Source organism: Doryrhamphus excisus, chromosome 15 (assembly GCF_030265055.1).
Source record: "Doryrhamphus excisus isolate RoL2022-K1 chromosome 15, RoL_Dexc_1.0, whole genome shotgun sequence".
NCBI classification, from domain to species: domain Eukaryota; kingdom Metazoa; phylum Chordata; class Actinopteri; order Syngnathiformes; family Syngnathidae; genus Doryrhamphus; species Doryrhamphus excisus.
Window position 1 is genome coordinate 2,856,733 of NC_080480.1, and position 18,057 is coordinate 2,874,789.

At 37.1% G+C, this 18,057-nt stretch overlaps 1 protein-coding gene and 1 long non-coding RNA gene across 2 annotated transcripts; one reads left to right on the forward strand and one right to left on the reverse strand.

Moving 5' to 3' along the window:
• Nucleotides 1-1,131: 1,131 nt before the first annotated feature.
• Nucleotides 1,132-10,030, reverse strand: LOC131103580 (uncharacterized). Its single transcript, XR_009119629.1, has 3 exons — nt 9,952-10,030; nt 5,705-5,814; nt 1,132-5,573 (listed from the first exon to the last, which is right to left on the reverse strand). It is a non-coding gene; the product is annotated as an uncharacterized LOC131103580 (long non-coding RNA).
• Nucleotides 10,031-14,027: 3,997 nt separating this feature from the next.
• socs1a (suppressor of cytokine signaling 1a) lies at nt 14,028-17,349 on the forward strand. Its single transcript, XM_058049965.1, has 2 exons — nt 14,028-14,310; nt 16,379-17,349. Exon 2 carries the CDS (start codon nt 16,430-16,432, stop codon nt 17,045-17,047), a length of 618 nt encoding a protein of 205 aa, XP_057905948.1. The 5' UTR covers nt 14,028-14,310; nt 16,379-16,429; the 3' UTR covers nt 17,048-17,349.
• Nucleotides 17,350-18,057: the final 708 nt, after the last annotated feature.

Consider the following 18,057-nt stretch of genomic DNA (forward strand, 5'->3'; position numbering starts at 1 on the left):
TGGCCAGCCAATCACAGGGCACATATAGACAAACAACCATTCACACTCACATTCATACCTATGGACAATTTGGAGTCGCTAATTAACCTAGCATGTTTTTGGAATGTGGGAGGAAACCGGAGTACCCGGAGAAAACCCACGCATGCACGGGGAGAACATACCAAGGGTGGGGAAAGACAAAATAAGAAGCCAAAAAGTTACCACTTCCACACAAAATAGGAGTAGAACTCATTCATTCATTCATTCATCTTCTACCGCGTATCCTCATAAGGGTCATGGGGGTGCTGGAGCCTATCCCAGCTGTCTTCTTCGGGCGAGAGGCGGGGTACACCCCGGACTGGTGGCCAGCCAATCACAGGGCACATATAGACAAACAACCATTCACACTCACATTCATACCTATGGACAATTTGGAGTCGCTAATTAACCTAGCATGTTTTTGGAATGTGGGAGGAAACCGGAGTACCCGGAGAAAACCCACGCATGCACGGGGAGAACATGCAAACTCCACACGGAGATGGCCGAGGGTGGAATTGAACCCTGGTCTCCTAGCTGTGAGGTCTGCGCGCTAACCACTCGTCCGCCGTGCCGCAATCTGGTCTGTAACCACAATAATAAATAATCTTTTTAAAAAATGGCGGCTCTCATTGAAGTGCCCAGTGAGAGCATGTGCTAAAATATACTTTGCAAACTTTAAAATTGTGATCCATCCAACCCGGCAATCCTCTGAAATCCTTTTGACGGAAGAAAAAGCAAGCAAGCAGCTGTGATTTCTTTCCTTTGACGTCAGCACTCAATCAGACCGTCTGTGTGTTCTTTTGTCACATGATTGTTCGCCTTTTTGGGGGCATATTTTTATTTTTTGTAGCTATCATAGATTCAAATGTGTCATTTTGGCCCTTTTTGTTCCATTTCGACTGCACGGTGGTCGAGTGGTTAGCGCACAGACCTCACAGCTAGGAGACCAGGGTTTCAATTTCACCCTCGGCCATCTCTGTGTGGAGTTGAAATTTCAAAATAAATCTTTACTTTATTTTAGTTTTATTGTGTCCGCATACCTATGGACAATTTGGAGTCGCTAATTAACCTAGCATGTTTTTGGAATGTGGGAGGAAACCGGAGTACCCGGAGAAAACCCACGCATGCACGGGGAGAACATGCAAACTCCACACAGAGATGGCCGAGCGTGGAATCAAACTCGGGTCTCCTAGCTGTGAGGCCTGCATGCTAACGTTTATGACCTTCCAAATACACTTTTTAACATTAGAGCCCTCTAGACATGGAATAGCATCCCTATAGTCACCTTTACACTCCTATGACCAAATATAGTAACATTACCGACACCTTTACATTACCCGGAGAAAACCACGGGGAGAACATGCAAACTCCACACAGAGATGCCAGAGGGTGGAATTGAACTTGGGTATCCTAGCTGTGAGGCCAGTGTCCTAACCACTCCGAACACCGTGCGGTCCAGTACAAGTCTAATTTATGTCTTGAAATATTTTGCCTACTATATTGGGTAATACGAGTGTAAAAAGTGACTATAGGGGTGTTATTTCATGTCGAGAGGTCTCTAATAATGTAATAGAAACCATATTTACAACGTTAAATAAGGAATCCTACTTATGGAAATTAGGGACTGAATGAAGGGTGATCACCTGGACTAGACAAGGTCCAACATTTAGGGTTCACTCCAGAAGTCCACTATCGCTCATGGTTCGAGCGCACACGTACATTAAAACACAGCCTGCATAGATTTACTGTACGCGTTGGATGAGTGGATGAGGTTTACAGTCGCTGTGTACTGTACTGGCGGAGAGAGACTGACTGACCTTGATGCTGTGATATTTACAGCATGGATGGATGTCCTTGTTGTGGCGCTGGAGAATCTGTCCCGGGAGTATCTTGCAGTGTTTGAGTCCCGGCATTGAATGACTTCTTAGATACTGCTCCCGGCGTTGTACTCTATCTGTGGAAGGTACTGCGCAATAACCAGTGATTGGGAGAGTATTGGTAGCTAAAAAGATTATATAATTTTCTCTTAGTATGTCTACTATATTGGGTAATTTGGGTGTAAAAGTGACTATAGGGGTGTTATGTCATGTCTACAGGGCTCTAATAATGTTCATTCATTCATTCATTTTCTACCGCTTTTTCCTCACGAGGGTCGCAGGGGGTGCTGGAGCCTATCCCAGCTGTTTTCTTAGGGCGAGTGGCGGGGTACACCCTGGACTGGTGGCCAGCCAATCACAGGGCACATATAGACAAACAACCATTCACACTCACATTCATACCTATGGACAATTTGGAGTCGCTAATTAACCTAGCATGTTTTTGGAATGTGGGAAGAAACCGGAGTACCCGGAGAAAACCCACACATGCACGGGGAGAACATACCAAGGGTGGGGAAAGACAAAATAAGAAGCCGAAAAGTTACCACTTCCACACAAAATAGGAGGAGAACTCATTCATTCATTCATTTTCTACCGCTTTTTCCTCACGAGGGTCATGGGGGTGCTGGAGCCTATCCCAGCTGTCTTCTTAGGGCGAGAGGCGGGGTACACCCTGGACTGGTGGCCAGCCAATCACAGGGCACATATAGACAAACAACCATTCACACTCACATTCATACCTATGGACAATTTGGAGTCGCTAATTAACCTAGCATGTTTTTGGAATGTGGGAGGAAACCGGAGTACCCGGAGAAAACCCACGCATGCACGGGGAAAACATACCAAGGGTGGGGAAAGACAAAATAAGAAGCCGAAAAGTTACCACTTCCACACAAAATAGGAGGAGAACTCATTCATTCATTCATTTTCTACCGCTTTTTCCTCACGAGGGTCGCGGGGGTGCTGGAGCCTATTCCAGCTGTCTTCTTAGGGTGAGAGGCGGGGTACACCCTGGACTGGTGGCCAGCCAATCACAGGGCACATATAGACAAACAACCATTCACACTCACATTCATACCTAATTAACCTAGCATGTTTTTAGAATGTGGGAAAGAAACCGGAGTACCCGGAGAAAACCCACACATGCACGGGGAGAACATGCAAACTCCACACAAAGATGGCCGAGGGTGGAATTGAACCCTGGTCTCCTAGCTGTGAGGTCTGCGTGCTAACCACTAGACCGCCGTATCGCCGTATTTACCATATTTAGAAGGTGGTAAACATATTTTGGTCAAATATTCCATTTATATATTTGCGGAAATTTACTGATCACAGTCGGTTCTGGAACCGACTAACCGCAACAAACCAGGGATTATTCTAGAACCCAGTTCTATTCACAAAGATGGATCATTTGATTACTATCTACAGTAAATATGGTGACCAGAACATACGGCGAACCAACCATTTGCATCTAATATACATGTTGTGGGACATGGGGGGGGGGAGGAACAGAGTACCTGTATACCTGCACCAGCACAGATGGAACATGTGAAGTACACAGAACTAGGTCAGAACATCCGGGCTCTAACTTGGCTGCTTTAAGAACAATCTTTAGCGTTTAAACAAACAATCCGAGCGTCTTCCTTCTGCAACCCCTGGTTTTCCTCCTCAGAGGCTGGGAGCTGTTACATAAACCTGTTGTTTTCCTTGTCAGCCACTGACTAAAGCACATAACGCACAGTGACGCACTTGGCACCGCGTACACACCACATGCACACCACATACACACCGCATACACACCACATGCACACCACATACACACCACATACACAATGTGGAACCTGGCCCAGCTGCATTATGTATTTTATATACACTTTACAGTAAGGAACACAAAATGGCTGCAGCTCATGGGGGACCAACCTACCTAACCATCACGCATTAGTTCCTCAGTAACTACTCTAAATGGATGTACCTTAGCCATTAGTTCATCAGTAACTACTCTAAATGGATGTGCCTTAGTCATTAGTTCATCAGTAACTACTCTAAATGGATGTGCCTTAGTCATTAGTCCTTCGTGAGTTCCTCAGTAACTACTCTAAATGGATGTACCTTAGTCACTAGTCCTGCATTAGTTCCTCAGTAACTACTCTAAATGGATGTACCTTAGTCACTAGTCCTGCATTAGTTCCTCAGAAACTACTCTAAATGGATGTGCCTTAGTCATGAGTTCCTCAGTAACTACTCTAAATGGATGTGCCTTAGTCACTAGTCCTGCATTAGTTCCTCAGTAACTACTCTAAATGGATGTGCCTTAGTCATTAGTTCCTCAGTAACTACTCTAAATGGATGTGCCTTAGTCATTAGTTCCTCAGTAACTACTCTAAATATATGTGCCTTAGTCATTAGTTCCTCAGTAACTACTCTAAATGGATGTGCCTTAGTCATTAGTTCCTCAGTAACTACTCTAAATGGATGTGCCTTAGTCACTAGTCCTTCATTAGTTCCTCAGTAACTACTCTAAATGGATGTGCCTTAGTCACTAGTCCTTCATGAGTTCCTCAGTAACTACTCTAAATGGATGTACCTTAGTCACTGGTCTAAATGGATGTGCCTTAGTCACTAGTCCTTCATTGGTTCCTCAGGAACTACTCTAAATGGATGTGCCTTAGTCACTAGTCCTTCATGAGTTCCTCAGTAACTACTCCAAATGGATGTGCCTTAGTCATTAGTTCCTCAGTAACTACTCTAAATGGATGTGCCTTAGTCATTAATTCCTCGGTAACTACTCTAAATGTGTGTGCCTTAACATTTGTCCTTCATTAGTTCATCAGTAACTACTCTAAATGTATGTGCCTTCATCATTAGTTCCTCAGTAACTACTCTAAATGGATGTGCCTTAGTCACTAGTCCTTCATTAGTTCATCAGTAACTACTCTGAATGTATGTGCCTTAGTCATTTGTCCTTCATTAGTTCCTCAGTAACTACTCTAAATGTATGCGCCGTAGTCATTAGTTCGATAACTACTCTAAATGGATGTGCCTTAGTCACTAGTCCTTCATTAGTTCCTCAGTAACTACTCTAAATGTATGTGCCTTAGTCACTAGTCCTTCATTAGTTCCTCAGTAACTACTCTAAATGGATGTGCCTTAGTCACTAATCCTTCATTAGTTCCTTAGTAACTACTCTAAATTGATGTACCTTAGTCACTAATCCTTCATTAGTTCCTCAGTAACTACTCTAAATGTATGTGCCTTAGTCATTAAAACTGATGCTGAATGCCAAAGTGTATCCAAGGTTTTCCTAGTAGTGTAAATGCCAACCACTACTGTGCTGTTAGTGTAAGCGTAGAATAAAAAATATACATAACATTGAAATTGGGGAATAATAAATGTGCATAAACAAATGTTGGCACGCTAGCTGAGGCTAAAAGTTGTGTTTTACTGGAAGACTTTATGACTTTTTGCATATTTTCCCTTTTTTTTCTCCCACACTGGAGCAGTCAATTCCCCTGTAAGCTATAGTTGGAGCTGCTATGCTGCTTCTTCCTCCCACTGTTGGCCCGGGGAGGGTGGAAACAACGTGTGTACTGACCTGCTACAGCTGCTTTCTTTTACCTGTGCAGGAGGAACGTGGACCATGGGTGGACACCAACGATAAACGATAAACCATACGGGGATCTGTTGATTGGACGGGATGCATGTCAGGTTGGCAGCTCGAGAACAACACGCATGTATCAACACTTAAGACAATAATACTACTCATACAGTGCTTTGTACACATAAATAAAAAGAAATAAATACTACATTACCGTCAACAGCTGCTAGAGGGCGCTCTGGGTCAATTCAATAGATTCAGTGATGCAGGATGAGATTGGGAGATCGGTGAACTTGCTGAGCGGTGAGTTTCACTTCATATTACCTGTAATAATTACTCTATGGATGGTCATCTTTATGTCAGATACTATCAAAATTAATACAATAATAATAATAATAATAATAATACATAACAGGCATTATCTCTTTATAAAGACAATAATGCTTAATTTAAACTAAGACAATATGGAATATAAGACCTCAGCCAGAAGAACATCCGCCAGCTTAGTGGTCATCTACATCTCTAATCATGAAACAAAGAAGGAAAAAAAACACACACCCACTCAAAAACTTAGTTCATGATTGAATTCTCTCATAAGCGTTTCCTTGAATGCCCTCTAGGAAGACATTATGGTAGAATGGCGCCCTCTAGTGGCCACATTTATTCTACCATAACACAACTGAGTCATGTTATGTGTAGTATCTGTATAAACTGTTTAGTTTTTCTTTTTTTTTTAAATCAAAGATCTTGTTTTTGTGTTTCAATTTTGTGAACTGATATTTTCTTTCATCTAATTTGGCTGCTACTTTTTTTTTTATAAATATTAATAAGCAAAATGGGTGAGTTTGAAAATGCGTTTGTTAAAATAGTGTGTTTTTGAATTCTGTTCACAAAAATTCAACTTAAAAAAATGTAAAAAAATAAATTAAAATACAATTTTCCTTAAAATTTCTCTGAATAAACAATAATTTAATAATAATTTTTACAAAATTCTGTGTAAAAAAAATAATAATGATGAAATGAAAATAAAATTCAGATCACAAAAATTCACAAAAAAAAATCAATGGAATTAAAAAATATGTAAAAAAAAATGCAATAATGATGAAAATTTAACTAAACAAAAATCCATAAACAGAATTAGCATGTTTAAAAATTCAGTTCACAATAGCTCAGTGCAAAAACATTCAATTATCATTAAATAAAAAATGTATAAGCTAAATAAACTTATTTTAATTTTGTAAATTTATTTACAAATTCAGTTTGTTGAAGTATAGATAAAAATTTAGTACACAAAAACACATTTTAGGTTTTTGTAAGACCCGTATCACCTGAGCACATCCTTTTTTTGCACTGAGCTTTTCTAAACTGACACATAAACACCACATTTTAATCAACTGAATTTCAAAAAACATGCCTACACATTTTTCTTTTATCATTTTCAGCATAAAATCATATTTTTCATTTTGTTTTGACTTAAATCCTAAAAAGTTTATTTCAGAAAAGATCCGCTTCCCTCTTTTCGTGACGCCAGACTTCCAAAGAAGCAAATAAAACCACAGCGCTTATGACTTTATCGTAACATTCATAACATAACACATGATGTCACTTTCGTTTTAACGCTGCATGGGAGCTATTTCCATCATAACCAATCATAATCCAAGAAATGAAATCCTTTCATGGAAGCCGTCTCATTGAGGTGACACCTCAGCTGGGATAGACTCCAGCTCAACCGTGACCCTGAAGGGGTTAAATGGTGGGAAAAAAATGGTGGATTGAGTACACAATAATGTCTAATTAGTTTTCTATCATTTCCTTCCAAGAAACGCCCCTCTTGGGTGGCAACGACAACTTGAGGTTGACCTCAGACCCCAAAAGCAATTCCATCCATCTGACACGCATTTACAACGAAACTAAAAGTACTTAGAGAAAAGAGCCTTCCCTCCTTCTCTGCACTAGCAACCGTTCCAGGAAGACGAGCTTTAAACATGCAATCCATGTTATTCCAATCAACCTTGCTTTCACTTTCACTCTGACAAAGGCTCGCCGGAGAGGCTCTCTTATTGGTCTCCAGTGTGGGGCTCCTAGTTGAGCACATATGGAAACTTATGTACAGCTTCAGGAAAATAGACCAGTGAAAATGGGCGAGATTTCATGTTCATTTGTGTTGCTAAACTTTGTGAAGTGTTCGTTTTTATTCGCGTTAATCTGTTAATTCCTTATCATATACTTTATATACTTTATATTCTTTCTATTCGATATTTGCTTCAATAGCATGAAAATTAAATGTATAGAAAGTTCACAAAAATTCTACATAAAAAAAATGTATGTACAAAAAATATATTAAATCAATTAAAATACAATTATCTGAAAAAAAGAAGTATACTTTAAATAAAAAAAAATTTAATTTAAAATCAAACTTGGAATAAAAATCAATGAATACAATTTTACAAAATTCTGTGTAAAACAATAAATTATGATGAAAATGTCAAACAAATGCACAATTAAAAATTATGTTTGTTAAAATAGTTTAAAATTTAGTATAAAATAACATTCAGTATAAAATAATTGCATTATGCTGAAAATGTCATTGAATTAAAAAAAAATCCTAATTAAAATGCTATGTATAAAAATCCAGTTGGTGTTTTAAAATTCAGATCGCAAAAATTCACCCCAAAAAAATCAGTAAAAAAAAAAATGCAAATATGATGAAAATTTAATTAATTAATTATTAATCCATAAGCAAAATTAGCATGTCTAAAAATTCAGTTTGTTGAACTACAGATCTGACACGAAAGTTGCTGAATTTCATTTTTCGGTCAAACATTATAAATCGCAGTCACAGCAGCTTGAGAAAAATAAAGAAAAACACCCTCTTTTTCAAATCTGCTGAACTAACTTCAGTGATGTCAAAATCTATTTATATTTAGTAAGATTTCTTCTTTATAAATTGAATATTTTCATACGTTTATGACCTAAATGTGGTTTATAACATTATTAGAGCCCCCTGAACATAAAATAACACCCCTATAATTACCTTTTTCAAATCTGCTGAGCTAACTTCAGTGATGTCGAAATCCATTTACGTTGAGTAAGATTTCTTCTTTATAAATTGAATATTTTCATACGTTTATAACATTATTAGAGCCCTCTGAACATAAAATAACACCCCTATAGTCACCTTTTTCAAATCTGCTGAACTAATTTCAGTGATGTCCAAATCCATTTACGTTTAGTAAGATTTCTTCTTTATAAATTGAATATTTTCATATGTTTATAACATTATTAGAGCCCTTTGAACATAAAATAACACCCCTATAGTCACCTTTTTCAAATCTGCTGAACTAACTTCAGTGATGTCGAAATCCATTTACGTGTAGTAAGATTTCTTCTTTATAAATTGAATATTTTCATACGTTTATGACCGAAATATGGTTTATAACATTATTAGAGCCCTCTGCACATAAAATAACACCCCTATGGTCACTTTTACACTCCTGGAAAATGCTTAATTTCGGCCAAAAACACAGAATAACGATATGCTGCAGTCAGGCGCAAAACTCCAAAGGAACCATGACGGTCATAAGAGAAAATACATAAGACATAAATAAAAAAAATAATGTTGCTGTAAATGGCAGACAGGAAGTGACGTCGGGGGTTCAGAGTTGAGTTTTAGCTTGTTGCGGTCGCAACAGCAGCCGTGTTAAGGACGATTGTGTTTTTAAGCCTGCAATAAAAGTCTGGTGCTTGTGTGTCTCACCACAACATTACAGTAAAATGACTATTATTACATATTATATTTGTATTTCACTTTATTTAGCCGTTTTTTTTTTGGCCAAAACCATTTGTTATGATGCTCAATTTTCCATAACTTCAACTAAGCTTCAGCAGTTCACAGAAGGAGGACTTTCACATTGTGTGATTGCGCAACAGATGATTATCTGCGATGGCGCCCGGTGACAGAGAAGGTCAAAAATGCCCCAGTAAATTCCTCCGTACTCCTGACAATAATCAGTACTTCTTCAGCAAACGTGTTGCTTCTCTTTTCGTAACGCGGCTCCGCTTCCACTTCTCTAATAAACGTAAAAACCCACATGTTCCCAAACTGGTTTCACAGGTACAATTTGCATTTAAAAAAAAAAAAATGTCTGTGGTTTTCTTCTTGTTTCTATTTAAAAAGGGAAGGCGTGAAATATTTAGCTCGGTGGTCAAGCTGTGGCACGATACACAGACAAAGCACATATCTTAAATTTACGGTCGTCATAAAGCAACAAAACCAAACACCATAAAGTGAAAGTACAGGCTTGCCAAGGCCACACCCCCCGAGTAATAGGTGGGAGGGGCCTATTGTAAAAGAACTCTAACCAAAAGGGGATGCTAAAAAACGGACAAACGCACCACAGTGACGCCGCATTCAAACAGAAGCCCGCAATGAGGATGATGACCGTGCAGAACTTACTGTACCTCCGGACTCGAACTGACGTCAAAACCCCGCCAGGAGGAAGCATCCGTCATTTCCAGTGACGCCACATCGAATTTCAAAGACTTCAAGGAAGAATTTCCATTTCTAAACAAGGAAATGGAAAACAGTTTCAGTTGGGTTTTTACACACGAGAACTGGGGTTTGTTTGTTCCGCTGGTGGTCACATGACAATAAACAGTCTACGAGGGTATCAAACTGGCGGCCACATTTACCAGTGCTCTTTTTTTTTTTTTTTTTAAGCCTTTTGTATTTTTCTTAAGTTTTTTCATTACACTTTTATCAAGTAATATTTATACTCTTATTGCAGTCATTTTAATTAATTGTATTATTCCTTACACTTTTATTTTTACACTTTTTTTTAAGTCATTTTGATTTTGTATTAGATTTTATTATTTTGACACCTTAGTAATGTTCATATTTTTTTTCCACTTTTGTTAAGTAATTTGTATTATTTTGATTTTATTTTTTACACTCAAGTTAAGTAATTTATATTATTTTGATTTAATTTTTTTCCATTTAAGTAATTTGTATTATTTTGATTTTATTTTTTTTTTACACTCAAGTTAAGTAATTTGTATTATTTTGATTTTATTTTTTTTACACGCAAGTTAAGTAATTTGTATTATTTTGATTTCATTTTTTTTACACTCAAGTTAAGTAATTTGTATTATTTTGATTTTATTTTTTCCATTTAAGTAATTTGTGTTATTTTGATTTTATTTTTTTTATACTTAAGTAATTTTTATTACTTGATTGTATTTTTTTTACACTTAAGTTATGTAATTTTCATTATTTGGATTTTATTATTGTTTACACTTTAGTTAAGTAATTTGTGTTTTTGTTATTTTCTACACTTTTTTACATATATATAATTGTATTTTTTATTTATTTGCATTACTTTTTATACTTTTATTTTAAGTCATTTTTTACATTTATTTATTTAATTTATGTAATTTTTATTATTTTGATTTTATTATTGTTTACACTAGTTATTTTTATTACTTGATTGTATTTTTTTTACATTTAAGTTATGTAATTTTTATTATTTTCATTTTCTTATTGTTTACACTTCAGTTAAGTAATTTGTGTTATTATTTTCTACATTTTTTCTATATATTTTCTATATTTTTTTACACATATATAATTGTTTTTTTTATTTATTTGCATTCCTTCTTATACTTTTATTTTCAGTCATTTTTTACATTTATTTATTTATGAATTGGTTTATTTGTTGATAGAATAATATGTGTAATTTACCATATTGACCTAGCCAATGCATTTGTATAATAAAAAGTATAATACACATAATTACATGCCCAAAGAAGAATTAAGGCATTTTGTCAAAGAAATGAGGAAGCATATAAATAACACAAATAATACAATGCAGTCAACTAAATATGATAAAGAGAACAACATCACGTATGGATATCAAGGTTTTTCACATGAAACCCTGATCTGGTTTCGGTTAGAGTGGGACCTTCCAGAACGGATTAATGATACTAATTAAGGTTCTGCTGTATTCCTCCTCTCATTGTAACTTGTGTTTCTGTTTAAGCCCCGCCCTTCCAGCGCCGTCATTGGCTCTTTTGTCACTTCTTCATCAGCCTCATGGAACATTAGTCTATCACCATGACTGAACACAATAAGCCAAGGCCGAGCAATGAAGTATAATTAAGGGCTCATGGGGTGGAAAAAGCTTATTAAATTATTATTATTATTAAATTGTACACGACTATTATGTAGCATGTAAAAGAATGAAAGATAAACGGCAGCCATGTGTGTATTATTGGATTCTATTTAGGATAGCTTTGATGCAGCTAAATTAGCAAACCAACAATATTATTATTACAATATATATTTTTTTTCACCTGTCGTGCCTCTAATATTTACACTCTGCACGCTGCTTACGCCAGCGTCTCATAAATACAACAAGCACACAACGTTTGTGTCCCCGTTTCACAGAAATGAAACCTAAGGAATACACCGTGTCAGACAGCTTCCATGCAAAACACATGCTCAAGGGCACAGGCGGCATGTCAAACATGAAAGTCTGCAACCTTGAAGTGAGCCTAAACCAAAACCATCAACCAAACCATCCATTCAACGCCTTGATGATTTTACATCTACTGTTCCATATGCTGACATAACTAATATTATTCTACATAAATTGAAGTTATATAACAAATATCATGTCATTTCAGCCTGGTGGCCAGCCAATCACAGGGCACATATAGACAAACAACCATTCACACTCACATTCATACCTATGGACAATTTGGAGTCGCTAATTAACCTAGCATGTTTTTTTTGGAATGTGGGAGGAAACCCACGCATGCACGGGGAGAACATGCAAACTCCACACAGAGATGGCCGAGGGTGGGGAAACACAAAATAAGAAGCCAAAAAGTTACCACTTCCACACAAAATAGGAGAACTCATTCATTCGTCTTCTACCGCTTATCCTCGCGGGGGTGCTGGAGCCTATCCCAGCTGTCTTCTTGGGGCGAGAGGCGGGGTACACCCTGGACTGGTGGCCAGCCAATCACAGGGCACATATAGACAAACAACCATTCACATTCAAATTCATACCTATGGACGATTTGGAGTCGCTAATTAACCTAGCATGTTTTTGGAATGTGGGAGGAAACTGGAGTACCCAGAGAAAACCCACGCATGCACGGGGACAACATGCAAACTCCATTTAGAGAAGGCCGAGGGTGGGGAAAGACAAAATAAGAAGCCAAAAAGTTACCACTTCCACACAAAATAGGAGAACTCATTCATTCGTTTTCTACCGCTTATCCTCGCGGGGGTGCTGGAGCCTATCCCAGCTGTCTTCTTGGGGTGAGAGGCGGGGTACACCCTGGATTGGTCGCCAGCCAATCACAGGGCACATACAGACAAACAACCATTCACACTCACATTCATACCTATGGACAATTTGGAGTCGCTAATTAACCTAGCATGTTTTTTTTTGGAATGTGGGAGGAAACCGGAGTACCGGGAGAAAACCCACGCATGCACGGGGAGAACATGCAAACTCCATTTAGAGAAGGCCGAGGGTGGGGAAAGACAAAATAAGAAGCCAAAAAGTTACCACTTCCACACAAAATAGGAGAACTCATTCATTCGTTTTCTACCGCTTATCCTCGCGGGGGTGCTGGAGCCTATCCCAGCTGTCTTCTTGGGGCGAGAGGCGGGGTACACCCTGGACTGGTGGCCAGCCAATCACAGGGCACATATAGACAAACAACCATTCACACTCACATTCATACCTATGGACAATTTGGAGTCGCTAATTAACCTAGCATGTTTTTTTTTGGAATGTGGGAGGAAACCGGAGTACCTGGAGAAAACCCACGCAGAGATGGCCGAGGGTGGAATTGAACGCTGGTATCCTAGCTGTGAGCTGTGATAAAAAAAATATTTTTTTTTCTATATATATAATTATAATGTTATAATTGTTATTAATTAATTAATTAATTTATAATGTAATAATGAAATACAAATTTCCTTTTTTCGGCTGGTCTCCTCGCTGTGAGGTCTGAACGCTAACCACTCGACCGCCGTGCCGCCCCTAAATAAACCATGATTTATATTATTATTTATAGTTAGTTCGTCTGTATTTATTTTTTTAAGCTTACTATTATTATTATTATTATTGGATATAACTAGCTGTGGCGATTGTTAAAAGAAACAACCAAAACACCGACCTAGCAAGTGGTTGTGATCCACCATTGAAGCTTCATGCTATTGCAATACTCCAAAAACACCAGAGGGGGCGCACGTATCACTCAAACTGTTTTTGTAATACATCGATGTACAGTGACCCCCAGATGTTTGACTGCCAGGTGGGCACAATTGACCAAGATGAGGTTATTGCTAATTGATGCTAGCATACAAAAAAGAATAACAAACTTAAAAAAATACCTTATATTTTAATAATTCGTTATAATTTTAACATCTAGGACTTGATCATACAATAAATAATATACGGTAAGACAAAAAGAAAGACGGATTTATCAAAGGCGAATCCGTAATAAGAACACATCACGTGACTAATCAGCGCGCAGCTGTCATGTGTTCCTGCGGTTGAAAGTATTCCTATAACCCAGCCGTTTGATACTAAATGAACACTTTTGGTTTCGTTTCCTCGACACAAGTAGGCGGGGCATAGCCTACTTGCTTTAAAAACACTGTGGTCTGCCCTGCAATGTATTCATCAGAAGGGAAGTGTGTCCACGGCAACACGCAAACACACGCAGAGGCTCACTGACAGCTCACTGTGTTTACTTTCCTGCACTGGACTGCTCCACTGGGATTAAAGTCAAGCAAACACGGTAAGATATGTTTTTATGTTTATATTTGCAATATGTCAGCTAGCTGTTTAGTTTTAGCATTCGTGGGCGCATAAGACGTGCTGTGACGAGCCCGGGACCAGCGATCACATTTTCCACGTATTTTAAAACCCACCCGAGTTCAAAAACTCACCGTCACCTTAGCTCCAATTTCCTGACCAAAACATTGCGGTTATGACTGACAGTTGACTGACAGTTGTCACAGTGCTGCGGTCATTGAGTTGTAAAGTTGGATGTGGGGCTGCACGTGTCGATTAATCTGAAGCTTGTTTGGATTAATCGGGTAATTGGTTAATTTTAAGAGCATTGTTTAATTGCATTTTTATTGTAATCTAACAAGAAAAAAAAACAAAAAAAATTACGAGAAAGTCATTTTAGAAGCAAATATAAAAAAAAACAAAACAATAAATTAGGGAAAATTATGGAAAAAATTATGTTATTAGAAAAAAGTCATAAAAACAGCAAAAATTAAAAAGAAAGTAATTTTATGACAAAAATAATGTTAATTTTTTAATTAACATTATTATTATTAACATTATTATTTTAATAATTTAGTAGTTAAATTATACATCACGTCTTAGTATTGGATTAATCAGATAATTGGTTAATATTAAGAACATTTGTCAAAATGAAGTTGTAACTTTTAGAAATTTTATGATCTGAATAAAGTCCTAATATTACAAGAAGATTATTGAAATATTTGGGGAAAAAACAAGCAAAATGTGGGGGGAAAAAAAAGGCTTTTTTACCTATATCACAAAACGAAGATGCCATTTTTTTTTATTATACATCACTTCTTAGTATTGGATTAATCAGGTAATTGGTTAATATTAAGAGCATTTTTAATTGCATTTTAATTGTAATCTGGGGGGAAAAAAAGGCTTTTACACCTATATCACAAAACGAAGATGCCATTTTTTTTAAAATTATACATCACTTCTTAGTATTGGATTAATCAGGTAATTGGTTAATATTAAGAGCATTTTTAATTGCATTTAAAAAAAATTATGAGAGTCATTTTAGAAGCAAATAAAACAAAACAAAACAATAAATTAGGGAAAATTATGGAAAAAGTTATGTTATTAGAAAAAAGTCATAAAATCAGCAAAAAATTAAAAAAATAATAATTTTATGACAAAAATAATGTAATTTTAGTAGTTAAATGTCAAAATGAAGTTCACTTCTTAGTATTGGATTAATCAGGTAATTGGTTTATATTAAGAGTATTTTTAATTGCATTTTTATTGTAATCTAACAAGACATTTTTTTGAGAAAGTCATTTTAGAAGCAAATATTAAAAAAACAATAAATTAGGTAAAATTATGGAAAAAGTTATGTTATTAGAAAAAACAGCAAAAATTAAAAAAATAATAATTTTCTGACAAAAATAATGTAATTTTCATAGTTAAATGTCAAAATGAAGTTGTAACTTTTAGAAATTTTATGATCTGAATAAAGTCCTAATATTACAAGAAGATTATTGAAATATTTGGGGGAAAAACAAGCAAAATGTGGGGGGAAAAAAAGGCTTTTTCACCTATATCACAAAACGAAGATGCCATTTTTTTTAAAATTATACATCACTTCTTAGTATAGATCAGGGATAAGTGATTTTTTGTGCAACATATGTGCAAAAAAAATTTTTAAATAACGCAAACACACGCAGAGGCTGCGTAAAAAAAAAAAAAATAAAAAAATTAAAATAACAAAAAAAATTAATTCAACTATATTAGGAAAGCAGGAAGTGAACAAATGTAACAGTTACTGATTGTAAAAGTACCAGATGGAGGGGTAGGATTTAATAAGCTTTGCTTCTTCCTACTTCCTTTTGGACATGTGGAACTGTGAACTTATTATGGGATGCATGTTCAAATGAAATTACACCATTACCATTACCAATTACATATCATAAAAGAGCCCAAAATATCCATCACTATTGGAGCACCATTGTAGGATGATGAAGTGTGTAAAAGCTGAACAAGGTGTGATCGTTCCTGGTTTGTGACACTGACCTTTCCTTCCTTCATTCCTTCCTTCCTTCCTTCCTTAGGATGCCAGTGTGGTGGTCAGAAATGGGCCAGGGTTTGGGGCCTCCTATAGGATGGTAGCCAACAGCGCGGTAGAGGACAAGCATCACTTGTCAACATCCTCAGCGTCACCTGATCCGGATCAGCTTCAGCACCGGGACGACGCTCCGAACCCCAAGCAGAAGTCTGCGTCCGTGGCCCCCAAGTACAGCACCCACTTCCCCACGTTCAATTGCAAGGAGGACTGCAGCGTCATCACGGACACTGCGTCCCAGCTGGAGCTCAGCGGTTTCTACTGGGGTCCTCTTGGAGTTGAGGAAGCCCACCGCATGCTTAGGGACGCCCCCCTGGGAAGCTTCCTCATCCGGGACAGCCGACAAAAGGACGTGTTTTTCACGTTGTCCTATCACGCCAAAAGCGGCCCGGTTAGCGTACGCATAGACTACAAACGACATAATTTCTCATTAGCGGGAAACGAGCGAACTTTCTCCACACTCTTCGCCCTCTTGGAGTACTACATCAACTGCCCCAAAAGGAGCTTGAAGACCCCGTACAGGAAATGGAAACCGACGCTACAAGAACTCTGCAGGAGACGCGTCATGGAGATCTGCGACGGAGCGACGCAAGTCTCGGAGTTGCCGCTAACCAAAGTGGTCCAAGATTTCCTTATGGAATTTCCTTACCAGTTATGACTTTGTTCCGCGTCGGAGTGATCCTCTTCTTTCGGACACACCAACGGTCTTCAACCTTCAGGAAACAAGAAGACACAGAATTATTATTAAAGGACATCTTAACAGGTCTCGGAAGAACCATAATAATAATAATAAGTGTGCCTTTTACATGAGTTATTTTTGTAGCCTGTTGCAATACTCTAATTATTTCCATGTTTACATATACATATGAATGTTTTCGTGGTTCACTGTACTGTATCAGAGGTAGTCCCTCTAGTTCAAGCATGTCTGCCAAGCAGATATATTATTTTATAGAAATAAAAAAATAGTGTAACTACTTACTTGCTCTATACTGTTTTTTTTTTGTTGTTGCTTATTTGCACACACGGGTTTGAACATTGAGTCATCTATGAAGAGGTCAAAGTAAAAGGTGGGTGGGGCTGCTTTGGTAGTAAAAGGAGGATTACACACACACACACACGCACACACACGCACGCACACACACGCTCTTACCAGAAATAGGCGGGGGTGACACATTGCGTGTGTGCAACCTGTTTTATGAATGAAATCAGCATTCGAGAAGGAAGAGGGAAATTCTTTTTTTTTGGGGGGGGGGGGCTTATGGACAGGCAACAGACATAATGGACTTTTTCTATGTAGCACACATTTATTGTAAAAACATTTTTTTTTTTAAAAAGGCTGACTTGCATACGACAGATTATTGTGTATATATTAATTGGGTCATATTAATTACTATTCATTTATTTTAAATGGGGGTTTGGCAAGACATTTTTTTTGTCAAAATTGAGAGCAAAATAATTTTTTTATTTTTAAATATACATTTTTTAATTATGTAATATAATCTAAATAAATGAAACAATTTAAGCATTAAAAATGCTAATATATAATTATTTTTTTAAGGTGTGTTTTGACGTGCATTATTTCCAGGCTTCTGACGGCCACATAAAAAAAAAAATTGTCAAAATTGACAGAGCAAAATATTTTTTTTTATTTTTAAATATAAAATTTTA